This window comes from Cydia splendana, chromosome 16 (genome assembly GCF_910591565.1).
Source record: "Cydia splendana chromosome 16, ilCydSple1.2, whole genome shotgun sequence".
Taxonomy (NCBI): domain Eukaryota; kingdom Metazoa; phylum Arthropoda; class Insecta; order Lepidoptera; family Tortricidae; genus Cydia; species Cydia splendana.
Window position 1 is genome coordinate 13,943,476 of NC_085975.1, and position 25,424 is coordinate 13,968,899.

At 48.6% G+C, this 25,424-nt stretch overlaps 1 protein-coding gene across 1 annotated transcript; it reads left to right on the top strand.

Moving 5' to 3' along the window:
* Window positions 1-564: 564 nt before the first annotated feature.
* Window positions 565-25,245, top strand: LOC134798021 (protein FAM91A1-like). Its single transcript, XM_063770354.1, has 20 exons — window positions 565-591; window positions 1,182-1,339; window positions 2,369-2,427; window positions 2,875-3,056; window positions 3,368-3,468; window positions 5,764-5,941; window positions 8,608-8,741; window positions 9,971-10,070; window positions 11,012-11,119; window positions 11,514-11,600; window positions 12,287-12,465; window positions 15,317-15,483; window positions 16,147-16,322; window positions 20,107-20,176; window positions 20,431-20,574; window positions 21,130-21,321; window positions 22,238-22,593; window positions 22,982-23,085; window positions 23,337-23,406; window positions 23,624-25,245. The coding sequence occupies exons 1-20, from the start codon at window positions 565-567 to the stop codon at window positions 23,732-23,734; spliced, it is 2,703 nt and encodes a 900-aa protein (XP_063626424.1). The 3' UTR covers window positions 23,735-25,245.
* Window positions 25,246-25,424: the final 179 nt, after the last annotated feature.

A 25,424-nucleotide genomic window follows, 5' to 3' on the forward strand; every position in this document is an offset into this window, starting at 1 on the left:
ACTGTTTCGTGTTTCGTACAGAAAATGACAGCCATGACGTCTCTAGTTACTAAATGCTAAGAAAATATAACACTTCGAACTTCCCAGCAGCTGGCGCTGGATTTTGTAGTACTTAACTGGATTGTTAAACGTTAACTTTTACAAACAGTTTTACTGCATTAATTACATTAGTTATTATTTATCAAACTATACCTCGTTGTTTTAGCATTAGAATAAGGGTAAATCTTGACGTGTCTTTTTATTGAAGAACGCTTTTAAAAAATCGTAACTATTACTTATGAAACCAAAAGAAGGTAAATATAATGTCCTTGCTATTGCTATAACAGCTGCAACTTACTTTTCATTAAAAATACAAGATTGTTCTTTATCTAATGCTAAAAAAACAAGGTATAGAAACTCATTTTTTTCTGCATCTCTTCTACAATAAAGATTTTTTTTGATATACATATGTAATTATAAAAAAAAACCATTTACTACAGATGTGACATTTAATAAGAGATTCCACATTAAACTTGTCTAGTAAAGTGCTCTGGGGAAATTAACTAAAGAAATTAAAATTATACTATGTATCAGCCTCATAAAGATGGACATGTGAAAAGTTTATTCAATATTATTTATGTCTCGTGGCAAACATTGGGCAGCAGTGTCACTGTTATAGTCTAGTATTATTTATTATCGTTACGGTAGTGTTCACAAGCTTCCATTTTGTATCGCTACGTCGTTGTTCACGCCTTTCCACAACATAGTTGTGTCACTGAGGTTTCCAATACCTCTCGTCGTCGATGTTGCCGAGCCCGTTTTTATAAAAACTTGTAATTTGTGATACCATCATGGTCCGATATTGTTGCGCCATTTACAGCTAGGCAAAATAGAGTAGAAATTAAAAAGTGGCAACACTGTAGTGTCGTCCCTTTCAAACCAATTATATAAGAAAACGGGACGACACTACAGTGTTGCCACTTTTTAATTTCTACTCTTTTTTGCCAAGCTGTAGGGTCCTAGCTAAATTGGTTGTTCAATACTTACGCTATAGAATTTCCAATTTAGCAAGAACCCTAAATGGCATAACAATCCCGTGTGGTGGCTGTACAAGCAAAAGGCTTCTTAAGCCGTTTATATATCCCAGATTCTAAAATGACAGTTTGATTGCCCCAACTTGTTAAACCAATGTGTCTTTGTAGTTGAAAATTGAACCATTAGGCTGTGTGGACCTCAGAACGAGCCGCCTCGAGAGGAAATTGCCGCGCGAAGCAGCTCGGTCGGTGGCGACGTGCCTCGGCCGCCTTGCCTTGAGCGAGCCACGTCTCCACCGACCGAACTGCTTCGCGCAGCAAGTTCTGTGTGGACCCTTCTATTGAACTGTCATTTTAGTATCTACAATATAAAAACATGGTTTATCTCCTGCTTACTTTTGCATTACAAAAAGCCTCAAGTGCTATTGTTCGTTGCAGTGAGTTTTAATTTGATGCTAGTTCATTTGCATTTCCCCTTCAAATGTTTACATTTTTAGTAGGGCTAGCTAAAGCGGCTTAAGCGATTCTTTCACCTCCAATAAGCATCTCGCGCGATTGTTGCAATATTTAGACATTTAATTCCAAAATTTGTCTTAATGTGCTTTGTTTTGCTTTAAAATCTTCGTTATGCACGCTTTGAGTGGCGCGCGTCCAGCGGAGCGTTAAGCGGAGCGGGCAGCGGCAAAGTGCTCTGTACAGCGTGCATTCATGCCGCTCGCCGCTCACGTGCGTTTGCATTTGTTTTACTTACATAAACGCAGTACGCTCCGCCCAGCGGCACTCAGTAGGTCTATCATCAGTTTTGACATTTACATATACGCTCACGTCTACGTAACTTACTTTCTATGCATCTCGCTCGTACTCGCATATTAGTGCAAGCGAGATGTACAGAAAGTAAATTACGTAGACGTATAGGTCGTACACTTACATATAAATCTAGCATATAAATCGCCTTCTGACCGACAAAATAAATGTCTCGATTTCGTTATTGTCTTAAAACTTGTACATTCAACAATAAAAGGCAAATAATTTATTTGAAGTTTGTTGTCTCTAGACATATTTCCATAAGTTTTTCAGATATATTGTTTGTGTTAGAATAGCTTTATTTTTGCATTCTTAAGTATACGGACCAGAAATGTAACTGTTATGTTAGTCTTTTGACTATGGTGCAGTAAAGTGTCATTCTATGGAACTTGCTAACTATGTAAACAAAAGTCACTAGTAAATTCATCATTCAGAGACAATTTCTATATGGCGGTTTGTTTACATAGTTAGCAAGCTCCATAGAATGACACTTTAGTCTTAAACTTATTTAGATGCTTGTGTTGATATTTTGTAGTTTCATTTTCACCCAGAAATTCTGAAATTCAAGAGAAGAGCTATGACACCATGCCCAACTTTACGGCTGCCGATTGTAAGACATTATCATGACATACTTTTATAACTTTGATAACATTTTGAATGACAAACTCGACAAACACTTAAGACAACTAACAAAATGAACATTAATTGTTAAAAATAACAAGTGGTGTGATATACACGCATCAGCTTTCACATGGTTTTTTTGTCCACTACATTTTTTGCTGAGTATTTTTGACCAATTATATTTTTAAGCAAAGTTTGTTATAAATATTTTGAGAATGAACCTTAGGTCACAAAAAGTCTATTTCCTTCGAAACATGTCACCACATACCACAAGTAGTAAAAAAATAATTAAATAGAAAGTCTTTTAACTTATTGCCAAAAGCTTATCCTTCTGCTTGATATTTCCTATCAAATAAACACTAAATATGTACGCATTAGTAATTTTTCTTGACGCGACATTACGGCAAATTAGCATACTTACAATGACATATTTCAGGTCTTCGCTTACTAGGCATCGGCCGCAACGAATACCTCGAGCTCGTGGCCAAGTCGCGCTCCCTCGGCCGCCGCGGGCGCTCCAAAGCCATTAGGGCATTACTACCGAGGGTTCCACTCAACATCCCCATGCAGCCGTGGTGGCGGATCGAGCTGGGCTATGTGTTAGAAGCCGATGTTAAGGTGAGTGCTAGTAATATGGGGCATTATCTATGAAAAGGGACATTATTGTCGATGGCGCTCACGCCGCACAGCATTGCGTGGGATTGTATTTATAACGGAGCATCATTTAATAATGGCTACGCGCCATCGACAATAGGTCCCTTTTCATAGATAACGTCACATATGGTTGAGTTGGTATTTTAGAGTGTTGATAAATTGAAACATGTTTTTGTTAATGCTTAATTTTTGTTAATATTTAATGGCCTACGAGAAGGCCACGGTAACCGCTTTTGTTAACCGAATGGTGTGCCAACTAATCCTTTTGTTGCTAGCCGCTCAACGACCAGGAACGGGAGTTGATCGACCTCCTGATCGACCGCGGTTCTCAAACTGCCGGCACTCTCGACTACAACACCGTTAAGACCTTGTACAGGTAACTACATGCTTATCAGTACATAATTAACTAAATGAATGAATAACATTTTCTATAGCTTGGTCTCTAAGAAGCTTTTGATCGTGCACAGAATTGGCATCTTTTGTGGCATCAATGTTAAAATTGATGATTTTGTCGCTGACTATAATTTCCCAAAATCTCTAAATGCCAATAGTTATTAATCAAAACCGGCCAAGTGCGAGTCGGACTCGCGTTCCAAGGGTTCCGTATATTACACAATTTTTAACAATCAGTGCCGGATTAAGATATTTTGATGCCCTAAGCATTTCTAGGTGCCCCCTCTCCCTAGGGTCATCAAGATTACATTGATTTTTTGGTAAATTGAGAGAAGTTCATTGCCGCATTACAGCTGAGAATGGAAATCAGTCACATCATTTTATCACGAAAATTGACAGTGCCGCAGCAGTAATGTTGCAACAGAGTACGTAATGCTGTTGCAGTCGCCACCCGAATGTCACCTTTATCATAGCGTAGAAAGTAATAGAAACGCGAGCGACGCGAGCGCGGAAATTTTTCGATATAAAAACGCAATATGATAGACAGTTGTACATTTTTACTTTTAGTATGGAAATCAGTCACATCATTTTATCACGGAAGTTGACAGTACTGCAGCAGTAACGTTGCAACAGAGTAATGTTGCTGCAGTCGCCACCCGAATGTCACCTTTATCATACCTTATAAAGTAATTGAAAACGCGAGCGAAGCGAGCGCGAAAATTTTTCGATATAAAAACGCAATTTTAGTTTTAGTCCCAACCAGGCGCGAATCCAGGATTTCATACAGAGAAGGGATGGGACAGTTTTCTATCAGCCTAGCTTCGCATAGGGCTCGATATTTAAGGGTCTCAGCGAGGTTGTTTTCATGCATAAAATATGCAAGAAAGCAGAGAGCTTGGAATTGAATTGGCGAAGTGTGAGAAATGCAGTAGGCCCAGCTGCGAAAGAGGAAAGCTTGGATTTGGATCCACGCCCAAGTGTAATTAAGGCAGAAGATCAACTTTGCCGTAAGGCAGAAGGCCTCGCATAAGACCTAACGCCGAACCGCAAAAGAGTGGGTTGAAATCGAATCTATGCATGTAATCACGACTCTTCTACTGCTACCGATTGTTTCCCAAAGAATTACGCGCCATTATTTTTGCAAATTAGCTTTTGGACAGCTAAAAAAATCGTGTGGTAAAAACGATGTGTCTGTCCCTAATTTTAAAATTTGTTCACCTTTTTCAACCTGGCATTTTGGTGCCCTCTCTGAACGTGGTGCCGTAAGCACGTGCTTGTTTTGCTTATTGGTTACAAAGTCTTTATCAATTCAACCATTAAAGTCGATGAGTACAAAAAACTTTGAGCTAGCTCTCAATTTAACATATTTTTTTATACATTATTTTTAATTTGACCTTACAATTACTCGTAAGTAGGTAAGACCGTTAAATATTTAAAATGATTATCTTATCAGAAAATTATCACCAATTACTCTAAGAAAACTACTACTCTAAGTAATCCGGCACTGTTAACAATGTATTTTTTATGTGAAACGTGAGTGAAATCTCTTTAAAAAATCCGTAGGGGTCGGATCAAAAACTGTAATTAAGTCCGACTCACGCTTGACTGTACATTTCTAATAGGTTTTCCTGTCATCTATAGGTATAGACCTATTTTATGTATTTTTTTTTTAATTTAAGACTTAGTAGTTTCGGAGATAAGGGGGGGGGAATGGTCATTTTTTGCCTATTTTCTTGAATAACTTCTAAACTGTTTACTCGAAAATTATAAAAAAAATATATTTGAGATCCTTACAATAAGCTCTTTCATTTGATATGTAACATGATATAGTTTGAAAAATTTTTTTTTTTCATTTTTTCATTTACCCCCCAAAAGTGGCCCCCATGTTTAAAATTCATTTGTTTACGTTACATGTCCGTATTTGGGTCACAAACTTACATATGTGTACCAAATTTCAACTTGATTGGTCCAGTAGTTCCGGAGAAAATCGGCTGTGACAGACGGACAGACAGACAGACAGACAGACAGACAGACAGACAGACGCACGAGTGATCCTATAAGGGTTCCGTTTTTTCCTTTTGAGGTACGGAACCCTAAAAAGTTAGGGAAGATCCTCTTAAGACGGACGACAGCACGGGATCTGATAGCTGCTCTTAGTGACGCATTAAAAAAATCCACCCTGTGTAAACTTTATCTATAAAAGTTCGATTGCTGCAAAGCAAAAACCAAGTTTGCTTTTTTGTTGTACAAATAACTAAATTTCTTGTAATCTTTTTAGGCGCGGGCTGATTTACCTGGATGTGCCGATCACGGCTGAAGACCGGGTTTCCGTCCCCCCGTTAAAAGGGTTCGTCATGAACCGCGTCGCTGGAGATTACTTCGAGACGTTATTATACAAGGTGTTCGTCTCCATTGACGAACATACTACGGTGGCTGAGCTAGCAGCAGTGTTACAGGTACTAATATAAACCTTATTGACTTGACATAAAGTCTACTTTAATAATAATAAGGGTTCGTCATGAACCGCGTCGTTGGAGATTACTTCGAGACGTTATTAATGTTATTATACAAGGTGTTCGTCTCCATTGACGAACATACTACATTGGCTGAGCTAGCGGCAGTGTTACAGGTGTGAATGTCAACCTTACTGCTATGAGATAAGGTTCACTATACTAAAACCCATGGTATAATAATATACTCCGCCTGGTACTCCATTCCCGTCTTTTCTAGGTCACCTAACTGACACAAGCCTACGTCATCATGCGACAGCGCTATATGATAATATGCGATAGCGCTATATATAGCGGCCATGTTATTGTGACGTAGGCCTGTGTCACTCTGGGAATAGAAGACCATGTTTTATTAGACTATGCTAAAACCTACTTCGAGACGCTGCTCTAATAAATGTTCCTGTCTATACGCAAACACAGAACTACGGTCGCGGCTGGGTTTAAAGGTGCGAATGTCAAGTTCACATTGTCAACCATATTACGATTAGATAAGGTCTACTATAGTTTTTTTTTAGCATTAGAAAAAACAACAAACAATCTTGATGTGTCTTTTAATTGAAAAACACATTTTAAAAATAAGTCACGGCAAATATGTAAGAATTATGAATCTAATACGATCATTTACATTCTTCTGCTTTCATAAACAATAGTTACTGGATTTTCAAAAAGCGTTTTTCAATTACTCGATCATTAGACCTATATACAAAAGCGGTTGTCATATGAATTACTCTAATTACAGGCCAATTGCGATATTATCTGTTATAAATAAAATTGTCGAAAAAACTATCCTCACGCAAATAACGGAGTACCTAGAACAATATAACATACTATCAATAAATCAGCACGGCTTTAGGAAACATAAAAGTACTGCTACAGCATTAGCGCAATTTTCAGACGATATATGTCATAAGTTAAACGAAAAAAATCACGTAGTTGCCATTTTTATTGATTTTAAAAAAGCTTTTGACACACTCGAACACAGTGTGCTTTTAAAAGCTATGTTCGAGTGTGGCATTCGCGGCTTGGTTAACGACTGGTTTAAACAATACCTAACTAACCGCAAAATGATAACTGAGATCTTAAAGGTGCGCGGCGACGAAGCGCTGATAACAGGCGGCGTGCCAACCGGTTCTGTATATGGGCCAATAGGCTATATAATGCACGTAAACAGTATTGGTAGTATAGTAGAAAATTGTAGTATGTATATGTATGCAGACGATATGTGTATATTTTACGCAGACAAAGATCAGCAAAAAATAGAACAGTGTATACAATCGGATTTAGAAAAAACATAATAAAATGGTCACATGACAACGGTATCATTATAAATATGTCTAAAACAAAAGCTATGCACATATCGTCTACACATTATCAGAAAAAATGTAAACATTATAATATTATAGGGCACACATACGACTGCTTACATAAACTAAAAGACAACTGTAACTGTAACATAATTGAGTTTGTTGAATCATATAAATATTTAGGGTTAATAATAGACAGGACATTTAACTGGAAATTACAAGTACAAGCATTATGTAACAAATTGAGATATATTTACGTAACTTTCCAACAACTTAAAAAATATGTAAATCGTAAAACCATGCGAACACTTTACTTTGCCCTAGTGGAATCACACATAGATTATGGATTAATAGCATATGGTCGTACATTTAAAACACAACTAGATATGATTAGAAAGCTACAGATTCGGTATTTAAAATTATTAGTTAATCCTAAACAGAAAAAAACTTGTAACAAAGATTATGATCAGCTGTTTAGATTGTGTAATATTCTACCCGTAAATGAAAAATTTAAGTTATTTGTAGCATCTCATAATTATAGTACAAAGTCATTTCCATGTAAAACACAGAATAAAGATAAAGTGACAAGAAGAAAACCTAAACTATTCTTAGAAAATTTTACTCCCATTAATTACTATGGAGAGCGGACGTTTCAATATTTGGTACCTAAAATATTTAATGCACTTCCAGAAAAACTATTTGCTAAAGAGATAAGCCCACATACCTTTAGAACAAGTGTTAAGAAATATTTAATAGATATTTGCCCACAGGAGCAGTAGAGAGGGGTCAACTTATTATGGAAACTTATAAAAGTGGACCCGTCTTTGCTGGCCCTGAAGGCCTATAATAGAATAACTAGATTTAAATTTGCATGCTTAGTTATTAAGTTAAAATAATACAGCATGTTTATAAATATTTAACTGACACAAACATGTATATCAAGAGCTTTACTAACTGCCATCAAACTGTTTTGCAGTTTGGCAGTCCTATTTCAATGTAAAACATTTGTACTGTGTCTTATGAAAATAAATAAATAATAATAATAATAATTAAAATACATGTCAAGATCGCTTACCTTCTTTCTAATGCTAAAAAAAACGAACGATATACTAAAGTAGGCCTTGCCTCATTCAAGTGATCTGTATGTGTAATGATGACGATGATGATGATGCATTCCTGTTATCCCTCATTAGGGACATAGGGCTCGCCGAAGAATCCGCCATTCAGTAAAAGTATTCAAATGTTAAAATGTTGACTCCTTTTTCTGTATTAATATTTTATATTTCAATGTACATGTTTTTGTGTAAGGTTGAATGCGGCCTAGTGAAGCAAGCGGTGTCCCTGTACTGCCGGCTGGGGTTCGCGCAGCACCTGCAACCGCCGCGGGTCCCCAACCCGCACGCCTCGTGGCGTACAGCGCACACACAACCTTTACACCCACAGTGAGTCGACTGTACACCTTGACAAGGCAGCTAAGTCTAGTTTAGCTCGCAGGTCTCCAACCGACACGCGCCCTGGCGTACAGCGCTCACGCAGCCTCTACGCCCACAGTTAGTCCACTACAGTGGTCTACAGACTTTATTGATAGGGCAGCTAAGTCTAGTTTAGCTCGCGGGTCCTCAACCCGCTTGCATCGTGGCGTACAGCGCACACACAACCTTTACACCCGCAGTAAGTCCACTGTAGACCTTATTAACAAGGCAGCTAAGTCTAGTTTAGCTCGCAGGTCTTCAACCCGCTCGCGCCCTGGCGTACAGCGCTCACGCAGCCTCTATACCCACAGTTAGTCCACTGTAGACTTTATTGACAAGGCGGCTAAGTTTAGTTAAGCTCGCGGGTTCTCAACCCGCTTGCATCGTGGCGTACAGCGCACACACAACCTTTACACCCGCAGTAAGTCCACTGTAGACCTTATTAACAAGGCAGCTAAGTCTAGTTTAGCTCGCAGGTCTTCAACCCGCTCGCGCCCTGGCGTACAGCGCTCACGCAGCCTCTATACCCACAGTTAGTCCACTGTAGACTTTATTGACAAGGCGGCTAAGTTTAGTTAAGCTCGCGGGTTCTCAACCCGCTTGCATCGTGGCGTACAGCGCACACACAACCTTTACACCCGCAGTAAGTCGACTGTAGACCTTATTAACAAGGCAGCTAAGTCTAGTTTAGCTCGCAGGTCTTCAACCCGCTCGCGCCCTGGCGTACAGCGCTCACGCAGCCTCTACACCCACAGTAAGTCGACTGTAGACCTTATTGACAAGGCGGCTAAGTTTAGTTTAGCTCGCGGGTCCTCAACCCGCTTGCATCGTGGCGTACAGCGCTCACGCAGCCTCTATACCCACAGTTAGTCCACTGTAGACTTTATTGACAAGGCGGCTAAGTTTAGTTTAGCTCGCGGGTCCTCAACCCGCTTGCATCGTGGCGTACAGCGCTCACGCAGCCTCTACACCCACAGTAAGTCGACTGTAGACCTTATTGACAAGGCGGCTAAGTTTAGTTTAGCTCGCGGGTCCTCAACCCGCTTGCATCGTGGCGTACAGCGCTCACGCAGCCTCTACACCCACAGTAAGTCGACTGTAGACCTTATTGACAAAGTACCTAAGTCTAGTTTAGCTTGACGCACCACTAGGATTACTTCAAAAGTACCAGACCGTATTAAACATAGATATTTTTTCAGGTACAGCCAAATATCGCCGCTAACATTTAACCCCAACATGGAAGAGGAGGTATTACAAATGGAGCCCGTACTTATGAAAGAACCGTCCACGTCCAAACAGGTACAATTAGTATTAGAAGTACACAAATAAAACATAAATAAAAAATAAAATTATTTTCAGAAAATATTTTATTTTGTTTTTATTTCAAGTAGAATTAAAACAAATTTGTTTAAGTCAATTTTATTTAAAAGTACAAATTATAAACTGAAATAAATGTCATATACTACGAAAAAGTGACCAAGCCCTCCAGTGCCCCAGGCTGGAATCGAACCAGCGTCCTCTGCTATCGCGGCAGGTGCCTGTGCCATTCGGCCACCGGGCCACAGCGGTATAGGTCACTGGAGGCCTTGGTCACTTTTTCTTAGTATATGACATTTATTTCAGTTTAGGTACAATTAGCTACAAAATATCTTAGAGCGCTGCTATAACATTTGTTAATAGCTCTTGCATAGGGAGCATGTAATTTGAGCATGTTGAGTTATAGTAGAGTCAGACCAAGAAAAGTCTTCAGCGATTTTGATAGCCCACGCGGTGCGAGTGTTATTTATACGTCATAATTTCATAGAAGTTTGACGTTTAAAATAACACTTGCACTGCGTGGGCTATCAAAAACGCTGCAGACTTTTCTTAGTCTAACTCTATGAATTTTCTCAAATAAATTTACGCCTAAACAAAAGCCATTGCTTCTTTAGTACGAGCAGTTGGCTCCCGTGTTAGCCACGTGGCAAAGTACTTTAAAAACAAAATAGAATAGAATAGAAAAACGTTTATTGCAAAAACCATTTATACATACAGCACCATAAAAAACAATTTTTAAAGAAAGAAGATCTTATACGCTAAACATTTAAATCTACTTGTAGCTTATACTAACATGCAATAATTACAGTATTGATGCTGCTATAGAGGCTGCAAATGGAAACCACTCAGCATATGCTATACTATAACATATAATATGCTACAGCGCTGGTAATCAATGTAATCATGTTTAGTTTTATTTACAGAGCAGTCAAGACATGAACGATAACTCCACCAACAGTGGCGTCAAGAGGGTGGCGCTGCTCTTCGACTCCACTTTAGCCGCTTACCTCATGATGGGAAACCTTTCACCGGTAAACAAATACCCCCTTATTCATAAAACTTTACGGGCCTGATTTAGTTAAATTATGTTTTATCCCTTTCTTACAAATACATAAGTCAAAATGACAGATAAGGACAAACGATTATTAGCTAATTGAGGCAAAGGGACTTTACAATTGACCCTTACATAAAAAAAAAACTTATTTTCATTAAAAATACGTCTCATTTGTTTAACCGCCACGACTATTTTACTGCATTGCGCAATAATAACTCCTTTGACAAGGCATGAAGGCTCATTTTTAACTGTAGGTAACCGTTGTCGTGTATAGCCAACGGTAGCGTAATGAGTAAGGGCCCTTTATATTGTAAAATTTCAATAAGTCATCGGAATATGTGATTCAAATAACGAATGTGTGTTTGTTTTAGGATCTCAAAACGCATGCTGTTACGTTATTTGAAGTTGGAAAAATATGCGATGAAAGTCTGGATAGTTTACTTATGGAATTAGATAAGGTAAGTGATTACTTTCGTCACCCCATTGAATTAAACAATGAATTACTCGTTATCTCGTGGAGGTGTAATGGCGATGACGATGAATATTATGGGTATTGAAAAAAAAAGTATAAATTTTGGTTTGTTTTATTCATACTATGTATTTTTTTTACAAAATAAATTCCACCAGGAATAAATAAATAAAATAATAATAAGCAGGCATCTCGCTCGTTTCTTCCCAGAACGTGCAGAATGTGGAATGACTTGCCTCCTGAGGTATTTCCTTTGCACTACGACATGGTATTCTTCAAGAAGCGGGTATTTAGGGTTCTCAAGGGTCGGCAACGCTTAAGTGGCTCCTGTGATGTTGCTTATGTCCATGGGCGACGATGACCGCTTCCCATCAGGCGGCTCGACTGCTCGTTTGCTGACTATTACATAAAAAAAAATCACTTACATTCTGTGTTGACCTCTCATTTAACTTCCGTATTCGTAAATATGATGCAATTTTCCAAATGAGATATTTGCTAATTGAAATTATGTATTAAATACTCGTATTTCAGGCATACCTACATGCCTTAAAAACGAGTTTACGATATCAGCATCAATAGACCAAAAATCTACTATAGTTGACTCGTAATATGAATTCCATAAAGTCATTATAGTGTGTCAAATTACTTAAAACCTTAAGTATTGGAATGGCCCAGGTGGCAGGGGATCCTGAAATCGAAGGCGAGGCGGCGCGCTACTTGGCGGCGGCGGCGTGCCTGCGGCGCACGCTGCGCATCCTGCGGCCGCGCATGCGCCCGCTCGACCTGCTGCGCTGCGAGGCGCTGCACGCGCTCGGCGCGCCGCAGCGCTCGCGCCTGCTGCAGCACAAGTACAGGTGTGTATTAGCTACCTAGCGGCGGCGGCGTGCCTGCGGCGCACGCTGCGCATCCTGCGGCCGCGCATGCGCCCGCTCGACCTGCTGCGCTGCGAGGCGCTGCACGCGCTCGGCGCGCCGCAGCGCTCGCGCCTGCTGCAGCACAAGTACAGGTGTGTATTAGCTACCTAGCGGCGGCGGCGTGCCTGCGGCGCACGCTGCGCATCCTGCGGCCGCGCATGCGCCCGCTCGACCTGCTGCGCTGCGAGGCGCTGCACGCGCTCGGCGCGCCGCAGCGCTCGCGCCTGCTGCAGCACAAGTACAGGTGTGTATTAGCTACCTAGCGGCGGCGGCGTGCCTGCGGCGCACGCTGCGCATCCTGCGGCCGCGCATGCGCCCGCTCGACCTGCTGCGCTGCGAGGCGCTGCACGCGCTCGGCGCGCCGCAGCGCTCGCGCCTGCTGCAGCACAAGTACAGGTGTGTATTAGCTACCTAGCGGCGGCGGCGTGCCTGCGGCGCACGCTGCGCATCCTGCGGCCGCGCATGCGCCCGCTCGACCTGCTGCGCTGCGAGGCGCTGCACGCGCTCGGCGCGTCGCAGCGCTCGCGCCTGCTGCAGCACAAGTACAGGTGTGTATTAGCTACCTAGCGGCGGCGGCGTGCCTGCGGCGCACGCTGCGCATCCTGCGGCCGCGCATGCGCCCGCTCGACCTGCTGCGCTGCGAGGCGCTGCACGCGCTCGGCGCGCCGCAGCGCTCGCGCCTGCTGCAGCACAAGTACAGGTGTGTATTAGCTACCTAGCGGCGGCGGCGTGCCTGCGGCGCACGCTGCGCATCCTGCGGCCGCGCATGCGCCCGCTCGACCTGCTGCGCTGCTGCAGCACAAGTACAGGTGTGTATTAGCTACCTAGCGGCGGCGGCGTGCCTGCGGCGCACGCTGCGCATCCTGCGGCCGCGCATGCGCCCGCTCGACCTGCTGCGCTGCGAGGCGCTGCACGCGCTCGGCGCGCCGCAGCGCTCGCGCCTGCTGCAGCACAAGTACAGGTGTGTATTAGCTACCTAGCGGCGGCGGCGTGCCTGCGGCGCACGCTGCGCATCCTGCGGCCGCGCATGCGCCCGCTCGACCTGCTGCGCTGCGAGGCGCTGCACGCGCTCGGCGCGCCGCAGCGCTCGCGCCTGCTGCAGCACAAGTACAGGTGTGTATTAGCTACCTAGCGGCGGCGGCGTGCCTGCGGCGCACGCTGCGCATCCTGCGGCCGCGCATGCGCCCGCTCGACCTGCTGCGCTGCGAGGCGCTGCACGCGCTCGGCGCGCCGCAGCGCTCGCGCCTGCTGCAGCACAAGTACAGGTGTGTATTAGCTACCTAGCGGCGGCGGCGTGCCTGCGGCGCACGCTGCGCATCCTGCGGCCGCGCATGCGCCCGCTCGACCTGCTGCGCTGCGAGGCGCTACACGCGCTCGGCGCGCCGCAGCGCTCGCGCCTGCTGCAGCACAAGTACAGGTGTGTATTAGCTACCTAGCGGCGGCGGCGTGCCTGCGGCGCACGCTGCGCATCCTGCGGCCGCGCATGCGCCCGCTCGACCTGCTGCGCTGCGAGGCGCTGCACGCGCTCGGCGCGCCGCAGCGCTCGCGCCTGCTGCAGCACAAGTACAGGTGTGTATTAGCTACCTAGCGGCGGCGGCGTGCCTGCGGCGCACGCTGCGCATCCTGCGGCCGCGCATGCGCCCGCTCGACCTGCTGCGCTGCGAGGCGCTGCACGCGCTCGGCGCGCCGCAGCGCTCGCGCCTGCTGCAGCACAAGTACAGGTGTGTATTAGCTACCTAGCGGCGGCGGCGTGCCTGCGGCGCACGCTGCGCATCCTGCGGCCGCGCATGCGCCCGCTCGACCTGCTGCGCTGCGAGGCGCTGCACGCGCTCGGCGCGCCGCAGCGCTCGCGCCTGCTGCAGCACAAGTACAGGTGTGTATTAGCTACCTAGCGGCGGCGGCGTGCCTGCGGCGCACGCTGCGCATCCTGCGGCCGCGCATGCGCCCGCTCGACCTGCTGCGCTGCGAGGCGCTGCACGCGCTCGGCGCGCCGCAGCGCTCGCGCCTGCTGCAGCACAAGTACAGGTGTGTATTAGCTACCTAGCGGCGGCGGCGTGCCTGCGGCGCACGCTGCGCATCCTGCGGCCGCGCATGCGCCCGCTCGACCTGCTGCGCTGCGAGGCGCTGCACGCGCTCGGCGCGCCGCAGCGCTCGCGCCTGCTGCAGCACAAGTACAGGTACGTGTATTAGAGTTAGACCAGGAAAAGTCTGCAGAGATTTTGATAGCACACGCAGTGCAGGTGTTATTTTAACGTCAAAACAAAGTCCTCCGCCGCGTCTGTCTGTGTGTTTGTATGTTTGTTCGCGATAAATTCAAAAACTACTGAACTGATTTTCATGCGGTTTTCACTTATCAATAAAGTGATTCTTGAGTAAGGTTTAGGTGTATAATTTGTTAACTCGTGCGAAGCCGGGGCGGGTCGCTAGTGACGTATAAATAACACTGGCACTTCGTGTGCTGTCAAAATCTCTGCAGACTTTTCTTGGTGTAACTCTAGGTTTAGTAGGGAGGTAGGAGTGATGATCGCCAGAAAAAACAAATCTCATTAAGAAATACTTTTAGATCCTTATGGTTTTCACGAGACGCCACGCCATGAAGCGCTTGTGCATTATATTGACGACGTTTTCGGATCAAACTACACAGGCTTATTGTGTAGATGTGTATAAAACGTTCATAGTTTTCGCTATCGTTGCATACTTGTCAAAACGTAAGGGAAGATAAACAACTACTTTTTAATGAAACATCCACAGTTTACGGGTTAATTTATTCTAAAACTCTTGTTGTATTCAGGCTAGCGGTATCGACGGCGCCTTTATGCCGCGAAGCCCGCGCCGGTCTGGCGGCAGGCGCGCTGCCCCACGTAGGCCCGGCCCCGCCCGAAGCCTCCACTCCTTGGATGAGGCTGTACCTGTACCACGTTGCCGGTTACGGGCCGCCGACGCTCTTACTGAAGAAAGGTAAAGGGACACAGGGTGGGTCAGGTTGGCCGTGTCGCAAAGTTTGGTCATTCAAATTTGAACTTTAATTGATTGTTTCAAAAATGAATCTAGTATAACTGGATCAGGCATGAGGGGTGGAGGGAAATGACCGAACGGGATAGTCTTATGTATCCTTCAGTAGGAGTAGCAGAGAAAGCGCTATTATTGTTTGCCCTTGACACAGTTTCAGATTTTTTTATTCCTCACTGTTCACTGACTACACTGCACTGCACTTCCTACCTTTTTTTACGCGAAATATTCTAAGTGTTTTTTACCGCGAAAATTCACTAAGTCTTTATTTCCAGTGTCACTGTACTCACGATTATCCTGTTCCGAAGGACCAATGTTCACTGACTACACTGCACTATGTATTTTTTTTTTTAATTGGGCAACTATAAAAACTAAACATTACTACATTCAACACTCACCATATGGTTTACGGTGGCAACAAATCTAACCGACTAATCATTTTGTCGTATTGCGTATGTTCTGTCCATTAAAGGTGCACGCGTATAGCACATCTATAGGATCCTACCATCTATGGATTCAAAGTTGTTCATCCTACGAACAAATTGACGTATGCCGCCCGGGCCCAAAAGTCCCAAAACATTCGTCATTGTTAATCATATGGTTTGTCGTTAGGCACGGTGGTCCGCAGCGTGCCGCGGCTGCTGCTGGGCTTCTCGCGGCTCGTGGTGGCGTGGTGGGGCGCGGAGGCGGCGCTGGACGGCGCGGGCGGCTGGGCGGGCGCGCTGCCGGCCGCCGCCGCGCTGCAGGCCGCCAACTCCGCGCTGCGCCGCGGACCCGTGCTGCTGCAGGTAACACAGGGAACTGCTGCTGGGCTGCTCGCGGCTCGTGGTGGCGTGGTGGGGCGCGGAGGCGGCGCTGGACGGCGCGGGCGGCTGGGCGGGCGCGCTGCCGGCCGCCGCCGCGCTGCAGGCCGCCAACTCCGCGCTGCGCCGCGGACCCGTGCTGCTGCAGGTAACACAGGGAACTGCTGCTGGGCTGCTCGCGGCTCGTGGTGGCGTGGTGGGGCGCGGAGGCGGCGCTGGACGGCGCGGGCGGCTGGGCGGGCGCGCTGCCGGCCGCCGCCGCGCTGCAGGCCGCCAACTCCGCGCTGCGCCGCGGACCCGTGCTGCTGCAGGTAACACAGGGAACTGCTGCTGGGCTGCTCGCGGCTCGTGGTGGCGTGGTGGGGCGCGGAGGCGGCGCTGGACGGCGCGGGCGGCTGGGCGGGCGCGCTGCCGGCCGCCGCCGCGCTGCAGGCCGCCAACTCCGCGCTGCGCCGCGGACCCGTGCTGCTGCAGGTAACACAGGGAACTGCTGCTGGGCTGCTCGCGGCTCGTGGTGGCGTGGTGGGGCGCGGAGGCGGCGCTGGACGGCGCGGGCGGCTGGGCGGGCGCGCTGCCGGCCGCCGCCGCGCTGCAGGCCGCCAACTCCGCGCTGCGCCGCGGACCCGTGCTGCTGCAGGTAACACAGGGAACTGCTGCTGGGCTGCTCGCGGCTCGTGGTGGCGTGGTGGGGCGCGGAGGCGGCGCTGGACGGCGCGGGCGGCTGGGCGGGCGCGCTGCCGGCCGCCGCCGCGCTGCAGGCCGCCAACTCCGCGCTGCGCCGCGGACCCGTGCTGCTGCAGGTAACACAGGGAACTGCTGCTGGGCTGCTCGCGGCTCGTGGTGGCGTGGTGGGGCGCGGAGGCGGCGCTGGACGGCGCGGGCGGCTGGGCGGGCGCGCTGCCGGCCGCCGCCGCGCTGCAGGCCGCCAACTCCGCGCTGCGCCGCGGACCCGTGCTGCTGCAGGTAACACAGGGAACTGCTGCTGGGCTGCTCGCGGCTCGTGGTGGCGTGGTGGGGCGCGGAGGCGGCGCTGGACGGCGCGGGCGGCTGGGCGGGCGCGCTGCCGGCCGCCGCCGCGCTGCAGGCCGCCAACTCCGCGCTGCGCCGCGGACCCGTGCTGCTGCAGGTAACACAGGGAACTGCTGCTGGGCTGCTCGCGGCTCGTGGTGGCGTGGTGGGGCGCGGAGGCGGCGCTGGACGGCGCGGGCGGCTGGGCGGGCGCGCTGCCGGCCGCCGCCGCGCTGCAGGCCGCCAACTCCGCGCTGCGCCGCGGACCCGTGCTGCTGCAGGTAACACAGGGAACTGCTGCTGGGCTGCTCGCGGCTCGTGGTGGCGTGGTGGGGCGCGGAGGCGGCGCTGGACGGCGCGGGCGGCTGGGCGGGCGCGCTGCCGGCCGCCGCCGCGCTGCAGGCCGCCAACTCCGCGCTGCGCCGCGGACCCGTGCTGCTGCAGGTAACACAGGGAACTGCTGCTGGGCTGCTCGCGGCTCGTGGTGGCGTGGTGGGGCGCGGAGGCGGCGCTGGACGGCGCGGGCGGCTGGGCGGGCGCGCTGCCGGCCGCCGCCGCGCTGCAGGCCGCCAACTCCGCGCTGCGCCGCGGACCCGTGCTGCTGCAGGTAACACAGGGAACTGCTGCTGGGCTGCTCGCGGCTCGTGGTGGCGTGGTGGGGCGCGGAGGCGGCGCTGGACGGCGCGGGCGGCTGGGCGGGCGCGCTGCCGGCCGCCGCCGCGCTGCAGGCCGCCAACTCCGCGCTGCGCCGCGGACCCGTGCTGCTGCAGGTAACACAGGGAACTGCTGCTGGGCTGCTCGCGGCTCGTGGTGGCGTGGTGGGGCGCGGAGGCGGCGCTGGACGGCGCGGGCGGCTGGGCGGGCGCGCTGCCGGCCGCCGCCGCGCTGCAGGCCGCCAACTCCGCGCTGCGCCGCGGACCCGTGCTGCTGCAGGTAACACAGGGAACTGCTGCTGGGCTGCTCGCGGCTCGTGGTGGCGTGGTGGGGCGCGGAGGCGGCGCTGGACGGCGCGGGCGGCTGGGCGGGCGCGCTGCCGGCCGCCGCCGCGCTGCAGGCCGCCAACTCCGCGCTGCGCCGCGGACCCGTGCTGCTGCAGGTAACACAGGGAACTGCTGCTGGGCTGCTCGCGGCTCGTGGTGGCGTGGTGGGGCGCGGAGGCGGCGCTGGACGGCGCGGGCGGCTGGGCGGGCGCGCTGCCGGCCGCCGCCGCGCTGCAGGCCGCCAACTCCGCGCTGCGCCGCGGACCCGTGCTGCTGCAGGTAACACAGGGAACTGCTGCTGGGCTGCTCGCGGCTCGTGGTGGCGTGGTGGGGCGCGGAGGCGGCGCTGGACGGCGCGGGCGGCTGGGCGGGCGCGCTGCCGGCCGCCGCCGCGCTGCAGGCCGCCAACTCCGCGCTGCGCCGCGGACCCGTGCTGCTGCAGGTAACACAGGGAACTGCTGCTGGGCTGCTCGCGGCTCGTGGTGGCGTGGTGGGGCGCGGAGGCGGCGCTGGACGGCGCGGGCGGCTGGGCGGGCGCGCTGCCGGCCGCCGCCGCGCTGCAGGCCGCCAACTCCGCGCTGCGCCGCGGACCCGTGCTGCTGCAGGTAACACAGGGAACTGCTGCTGGGCTGCTCGCGGCTCGTGGTGGCGTGGTGGGGCGCGGAGGCGGCGCTGGACGGCGCGGGCGGCTGGGCGGGCGCGCTGCCGGCCGCCGCCGCGCTGCAGGCCGCCAACTCCGCGCTGCGCCGCGGACCCGTGCTGCTGCAGGTAACACAGGGAACTGCTGCTGGGCTGCTCGCGGCTCGTGGTGGCGTGGTGGGGCGCGGAGGCGGCGCTGGACGGCGCGGGCGGCTGGGCGGGCGCGCTGCCGGCCGCCGCCGCGCTGCAGGCCGCCAACTCCGCGCTGCGCCGCGGACCCGTGCTGCTGCAGGTAACACAGGGAACTGCTGCTGGGCTGCTCGCGGCTCGTGGTGGCGTGGTGGGGCGCGGAGGCGGCGCTGGACGGCGCGGGCGGCTGGGCGGGCGCGCTGCCGGCCGCCGCCGCGCTGCAGGCCGCCAACTCCGCGCTGCGCCGCGGACCCGTGCTGCTGCAGGTAACACAGGGAACTGCTGCTGGGCTGCTCGCGGCTCGTGGTGGCGTGGTGGGGCGCGGAGGCGGCGCTGGACGGCGCGGGCGGCTGGGCGGGCGCGCTGCCGGCCGCCGCCGCGCTGCAGGCCGCCAACTCCGCGCTGCGCCGCGGACCCGTGCTGCTGCAGGTAACACAGCGTGGCTGATAGCAGCTGGTCGTACTGGACGACGCCGGCTGCCCGCCCGGCGCCCTGCCTTTACTCGCCGTAGACATAAAGTTTATATTTGCTAGAAATGGAATAATACAAAAAATAACTACACATTTAGGCCTGACTAAACCTCAATGTGAGGTATAAGGACACCTCACGTGTATTTTTCTACAGTGAACGAAACTAAGAAAAAATACCTACCACATGAGTAGGTACTTTTTCTCGGTTTCGTTAAACATAAATCTTCACTGCGCACTTCAAAATAGCGAGTCTATTTTACGAAATTTTGGAGCGCGTGGCCTTAACGGGTCGGATAGAAACATTTCAAAAAAATACACGCGAGGTTATGTGGGGGAGGGGGGTAGCCAAAAATGAACCTCACCAAATATCACCAAGGGGAACGGATTCAAAAAGTTGCCGAAAACACTTCGCGTGATTTTTGCACAACCCCATATTAAAACTTATACCTATGTTTATGATTCGACGTGTCTTACTTGTTGTAGGCTGTTGGAGTCCGACAACCGGCGAAGCTAAGACATGTCGTGTTCCCTCCTGAAGCCGATAAATCTCCTGGTAAAGTAACATTTTATTGCATTTTTTTGCCGCCTTACAGATGCTAAGAGCAGTCTATTGGTTACTATTAGCTTGCGTATACCTACTTACCCCCTTATTCATAAACGTGATACAAACCTCCATTAGTTAATAATCGTTTGTCTTTATCTGTCATTTTGACTTATGTATTTGTAAGAAAGGGATAAGACATAATATAACTAAATCAGGCCCGTAAAGATTATGAAGGGGGTTAGTAAACAATTGTTCGTCGACAGAGACCAGTGCTTTATGGGCGCGACATGCCGGACTGAGACGGCTAGCATCCCGGCTACGGCTGTCTCGCTCTGTCGGCTACGTGACCCTAGCTGACATAGGAGTTCCCGATTTGGGCGCACGGCCGCCCCCTACCGTGCAACTCGGTAAGTTAAACAACCATAATTATTATGTTAAAAACCAAAACACTCTATTTTTCCAAACTACGACCTAAAAATTCTAAAAACGATTGATGAAATCTTTCACCAACGCTGCGACTAAATAATACCTTTTATTTTCTTTTGTAATTCAAAGAATGGATACTGATTGAAATATTAAACCTTTCCAAAGCCACCGTCGGCTATGCACGACAACGGGACGGTAAAATTTTTCCTTCATGCATTCCCGAAAAGCGGACAAATGTTTACAGTGGTTTACCATTTTTCGACTAAAATAATGACTGTGTGTCCCAAATAATGTCCCATACCCATACACCGAGGTTTTGGATGCAGGAATAATTTCGTGTATTTATAACTTTGTGTTTATTGTAAAATTAGTTACCAAACTATGAATTAAAAATAGGCAGTAAGCTCCAAATGTGCTTAGAAATGTTAAAATAGTTTCTGTACTTACAGTTATTACCTGTTTTTGGCTATTGTAAAAGATTCTCGCACCTAAAACCCCAGGGTATTCTTCTATCTCTCAACCTCTTGATATTCCAGTTGCGCCGCGCAAAATGAAAGAGGTGTGCGGCATAGCGAAACCCGTAAGCGAGGTGTCGATATCGTCGACCGAGTCGGGCGACAAGTCTGACGACAAGCGGCTGCAGTCGCCGATCGAGTCGCACTTCGCGGTCACCCCGTCCACAGACAGCAAGACTAGCTCGCCGGCGAATGGTTTCACTACGGTGGAGGGTACGTTGTTCTATCGTCGACCAGTCGGGCAACAAGTGGACGACAAGCGGCTGCAGTCGCCGATCGAGTCGCATTTCGCGGTCACCCCGTCCACAGACAGCAAGACTAGTTCGCCGGCGAATGGCTTAATTACGGTGGAGGGTACGTTGTTCTATCGTCGACCAGTCGGGCCACAAGTGCACGACAAGCGGCTGCAGTCGCCGATCGAGTCGCACTTCGCGGTCACACCGTCCACAGACAGCAAGACTAGCTCGCCGGCGAACGGCGTCACTACGGTGGAGGGTACGTTGTTTTATCGTCGACCAGTCGGGCGACAAGTGGACGACATGCGGCTGCAGTCGCCGATCGAGTCGCACTTCGCGGTCACTCCGTCCACAGACAGCAAGACTAGCTCGCCGGCGAATGGCTTCACTACGGTGGAGGGTACGTTGTTCTATCGTCGACCAGTCGGGCGACAAGTGGACGACAAGCGGCTGCGGACACCGATCGAGTCGCACTTCGCGGTCACCCCGTCCACAGACAGCAAGACTAGCTCGCCGACGAACGGCGTCACTATGGTGGAGGGTACGTTGTTTTATCGTCGACCAGTCGGGCGACAAGTGGACGACATGCGGCTGCAGTCGCCGATCGAGTCGCACTTCACGGTCACCCCGTCCACAGACAGCAAGACTAGCTCGCCGGCGAATGGCTTCACTACGGTGGAGGATACGTTGTTCTATCGTCGACCAGTCGGGCGACAAGTGGACGACAAGCGGCTGTTGTCGCCGGTCGAGTCGCACTTCGCGGTCACGCTGTCCACAGACACCAAGACTAGCAGAACTTCCACAGATCTCAATATAAACACTACTACTTTGCTCCTTTGTATAACAAATGATTATTATAACGTCATAAACTTCATCTTGGTGTGATTCTACAGGTGGCCAGCTACTCCGCGAAGAGCTCGACAGCCTCGCGATCGGCGACACCACACGAAGCAAGGAGTCCCTCCCGTCCAGCGACGACCTAGTCCCCATACATTCCTCCTCCACCAGCATAGAAGACTTGAAGGACAGACCCAAAGAATGGCGAAGCAAGGAGTCTATCTCGGACACTCCTCGTTCTTCGAGTGCGGATTTTAATTTTGAGAAAGAGAAACAGTTGAACGATCTGTTGAGTCCGGCGGAGGAGTCGATATCGATGTTCACGCAGTTGAGCGACAAGTTGACGGAGATGGCGGAGGGCGATAGTGGAGTTGATACGGCGCATACTGACGATGAAACTTGTAAACCAGAGGTATAAATGCTTGCTCATAGTACAGCTTTTGTGTTTTCTTATATGTAATACACAAAACGCAAAATTTGCGGTGAATGTACAAGCATCTTTTTAAGCTCTGTTTTCCTAGGATAGCGGTGCCGTCATAGCGGCCGTCTCCATACAAAATAATACGGCTAAAATATGGATGAGTAGTATTTTGTATGGAGACGGCCGCTATATGACGGCACTGCTATCCTAGAAAACCAGAGCATTACGTTGTAAGAGTATGAATCGTACAAATATCGGGTCACAGAACTTCCGACCAGAGAGCGAGATTACTTTGTATTTTTCTATGATGTAAAGGTTACTATCGGTGTTATTTGATTATATTATTCTATCAAACACTTATGTTGTTGTTCTTTTTCAGAAATGGACTATACTTGATCTCCAATTTGGCATTCCATTGTTTGACGAGGTGCTGTGTGAGAAGATATGTAACTGTTTAGCTGACCGGATAGCGGAACCAGAATTGTAAGTATTACATACAAATTCCTGTATCAGGCATATTTAGTATATCAAATAGTTGCTCACGTTTTGAAGTCGAAAATTGCTCGACATATTTCGTTTCGTAACGAGGAGCTTCAAATAGAACCGTTCACTTTGGGTAACCGACACGGGTAGTGATTGAATATTAACTACTTACAATGGTCCTTTTTTTTTGTTAGAAAATGTTATTGTTCTCATGTAATTTTATAATTAATTACTTGTTTTGTTATTTTTAGGTTGGATAAAATTAAGGAAGATAATGAGTTCCTATGCTCGGATGTATTAAAGTTTGTGTCAGAATGTCAAGTAAGTTGCTTTTCCTTCTGGACCTCCAATTCTCTTGTCGGTGGACTAATCGCCAATCATTTCTTTCTTGTGCCAGTCTTTTAATTTCCTCATACGATGCATTATTTTTTATTTGGCTGAGATAAGTAATTCTAGGTCTCCCTTCTTCTCTTGCCTTTTCAATCCTGCCTTCCAGGGTGTTTAGGATGTTTATTACACATAATTCATACATTTTCAGTACTACCCGGGAGAAGACATGGGCATAGTGAAGCGAGGTACTCTGGTCCCCTTGCCGAGGAAAAACCTGGCGTTTGAAAATGGCCGCATCAGTGAGTGGAGCGGGAAATGACGCCCTCTCGCTCACACTTGCCTATTCTCCGTAACCACGCCGCTGTGCGAAAGAGACCGTCGTATATTGGTATATTAAGTTTAGATTGCGTATTCGATGTCCGTCTGCAGTGCTGATGTATATCGACTGTTTATTGTATTAAGAGCAACATTAGTAGCTGACCATTTGTAAACATTGAGTGCATAGAGACGGATTGTCAATAGTAGTTTGTGTTACAAGGGATCAAAATGATATATTTCCGTCAAGGGCGTACATTGAATCCTGAATGAAGCGATGGATTCTAAAGTAGAATCCTGAGCGTAATGAGGGATTCAAGTGTTAATGCCCAAGACGAAATAAGTTTGATACCGTGTGACACATACTGCTTTTCACATCAATTATGAGGAAATTGTTATGTTCTAAAATATGTATTATTTGACCAAAAAAAAAAAATAGTATGCAAGAAAGAAAAAATCGTGTCCTAGAACAGAAAAGTACAACTTTGATCCCTCCTAGCAGGCAAGAAATGTGCCACTTTGATCCCTCCTAGCGGGGAAGAACAAGCCCTTTTTCGAATAGGTGATGTGAATAAATTATGTAGCCACTGTAAATTTACTGCCATCTTTCGACAGAACATAAAACTGTTAGAACGCCATTTGACTTTGATCCTTATTCTTTCACTGATATGTGTTAACTTATTAAATATGAATATTAACGCCATCTACTCGACTATAGGCCAAAGGTATGGTGCAATCTTTTCGAGCGATGGCGCCATAACCTTCAGCCTACTCTCGAGTAGATGGCGTTAATATTAATATTTAACAAGTTAACACAATACATATCAGTGAAAGAATAATGATCAAAGTTAAATGGTGTTCTAACAGTTTTAATCGTCTGTCGAAAGAAGGCAGAAAATGTACTGTAGGTACATAATTTACCATGACAGTAACTCTCTATTTCAAATTCTCTTGGGCGTTATTCATGAACGCGCTTACAAGGCTCAATTCGATTTTTTTATATCGGGTGGAACAGAACGACGGACTTTTACGTAAACTGGGAATTGTTCAGACTACGTACTTTTTTTTCACTTATTAATCACGTTAATATTTCTAACCGTTTTTGAGATACAGTTTGTTAAACATTAGTGCGAAAATCTGTATGTTTCAACCCTAGCAAGTGGATCGTATGAATGACATGACATGTGTCAATTGAAAATGTAAATAACTTTGTAGGGTTGTCACTGATATAAAAATATTTCATTTTAATGATTTTGTTTTACTATTAAATCCAGCTTTACGATTATAATAACTCGATTGTAGATCACTTACATAACACTATCCTTTCAGCTCAGTCTCTAGAAATGTTCCATCTTGTATAGTTCGTTTTTTTTAGCATTAGAAATAAGGTAAACAATCTTGATGTGTCTTTTAATTGAAAAACACATTTTAAAAATAAGTTACGGCAAATATGTAACAATTATGAATCTAATACGATCATTTATATTCTTCTGCTTTCATAAGTAATAGTTACAGATTTTTACTTCGAGCAACACGGAAGGGAGGCGGCATTCGCACTATTTCCCCTCTGCCGAGGTACAAGATTAGCGCGTCAATCTAATCTAGCGCGGGTAATAAAACTTGGATTTTTCACTAGACCGAATCCAGACGCGGGCGTGAACACTGCTGCACAAAAATGCCTGTTTGCTCGGTTT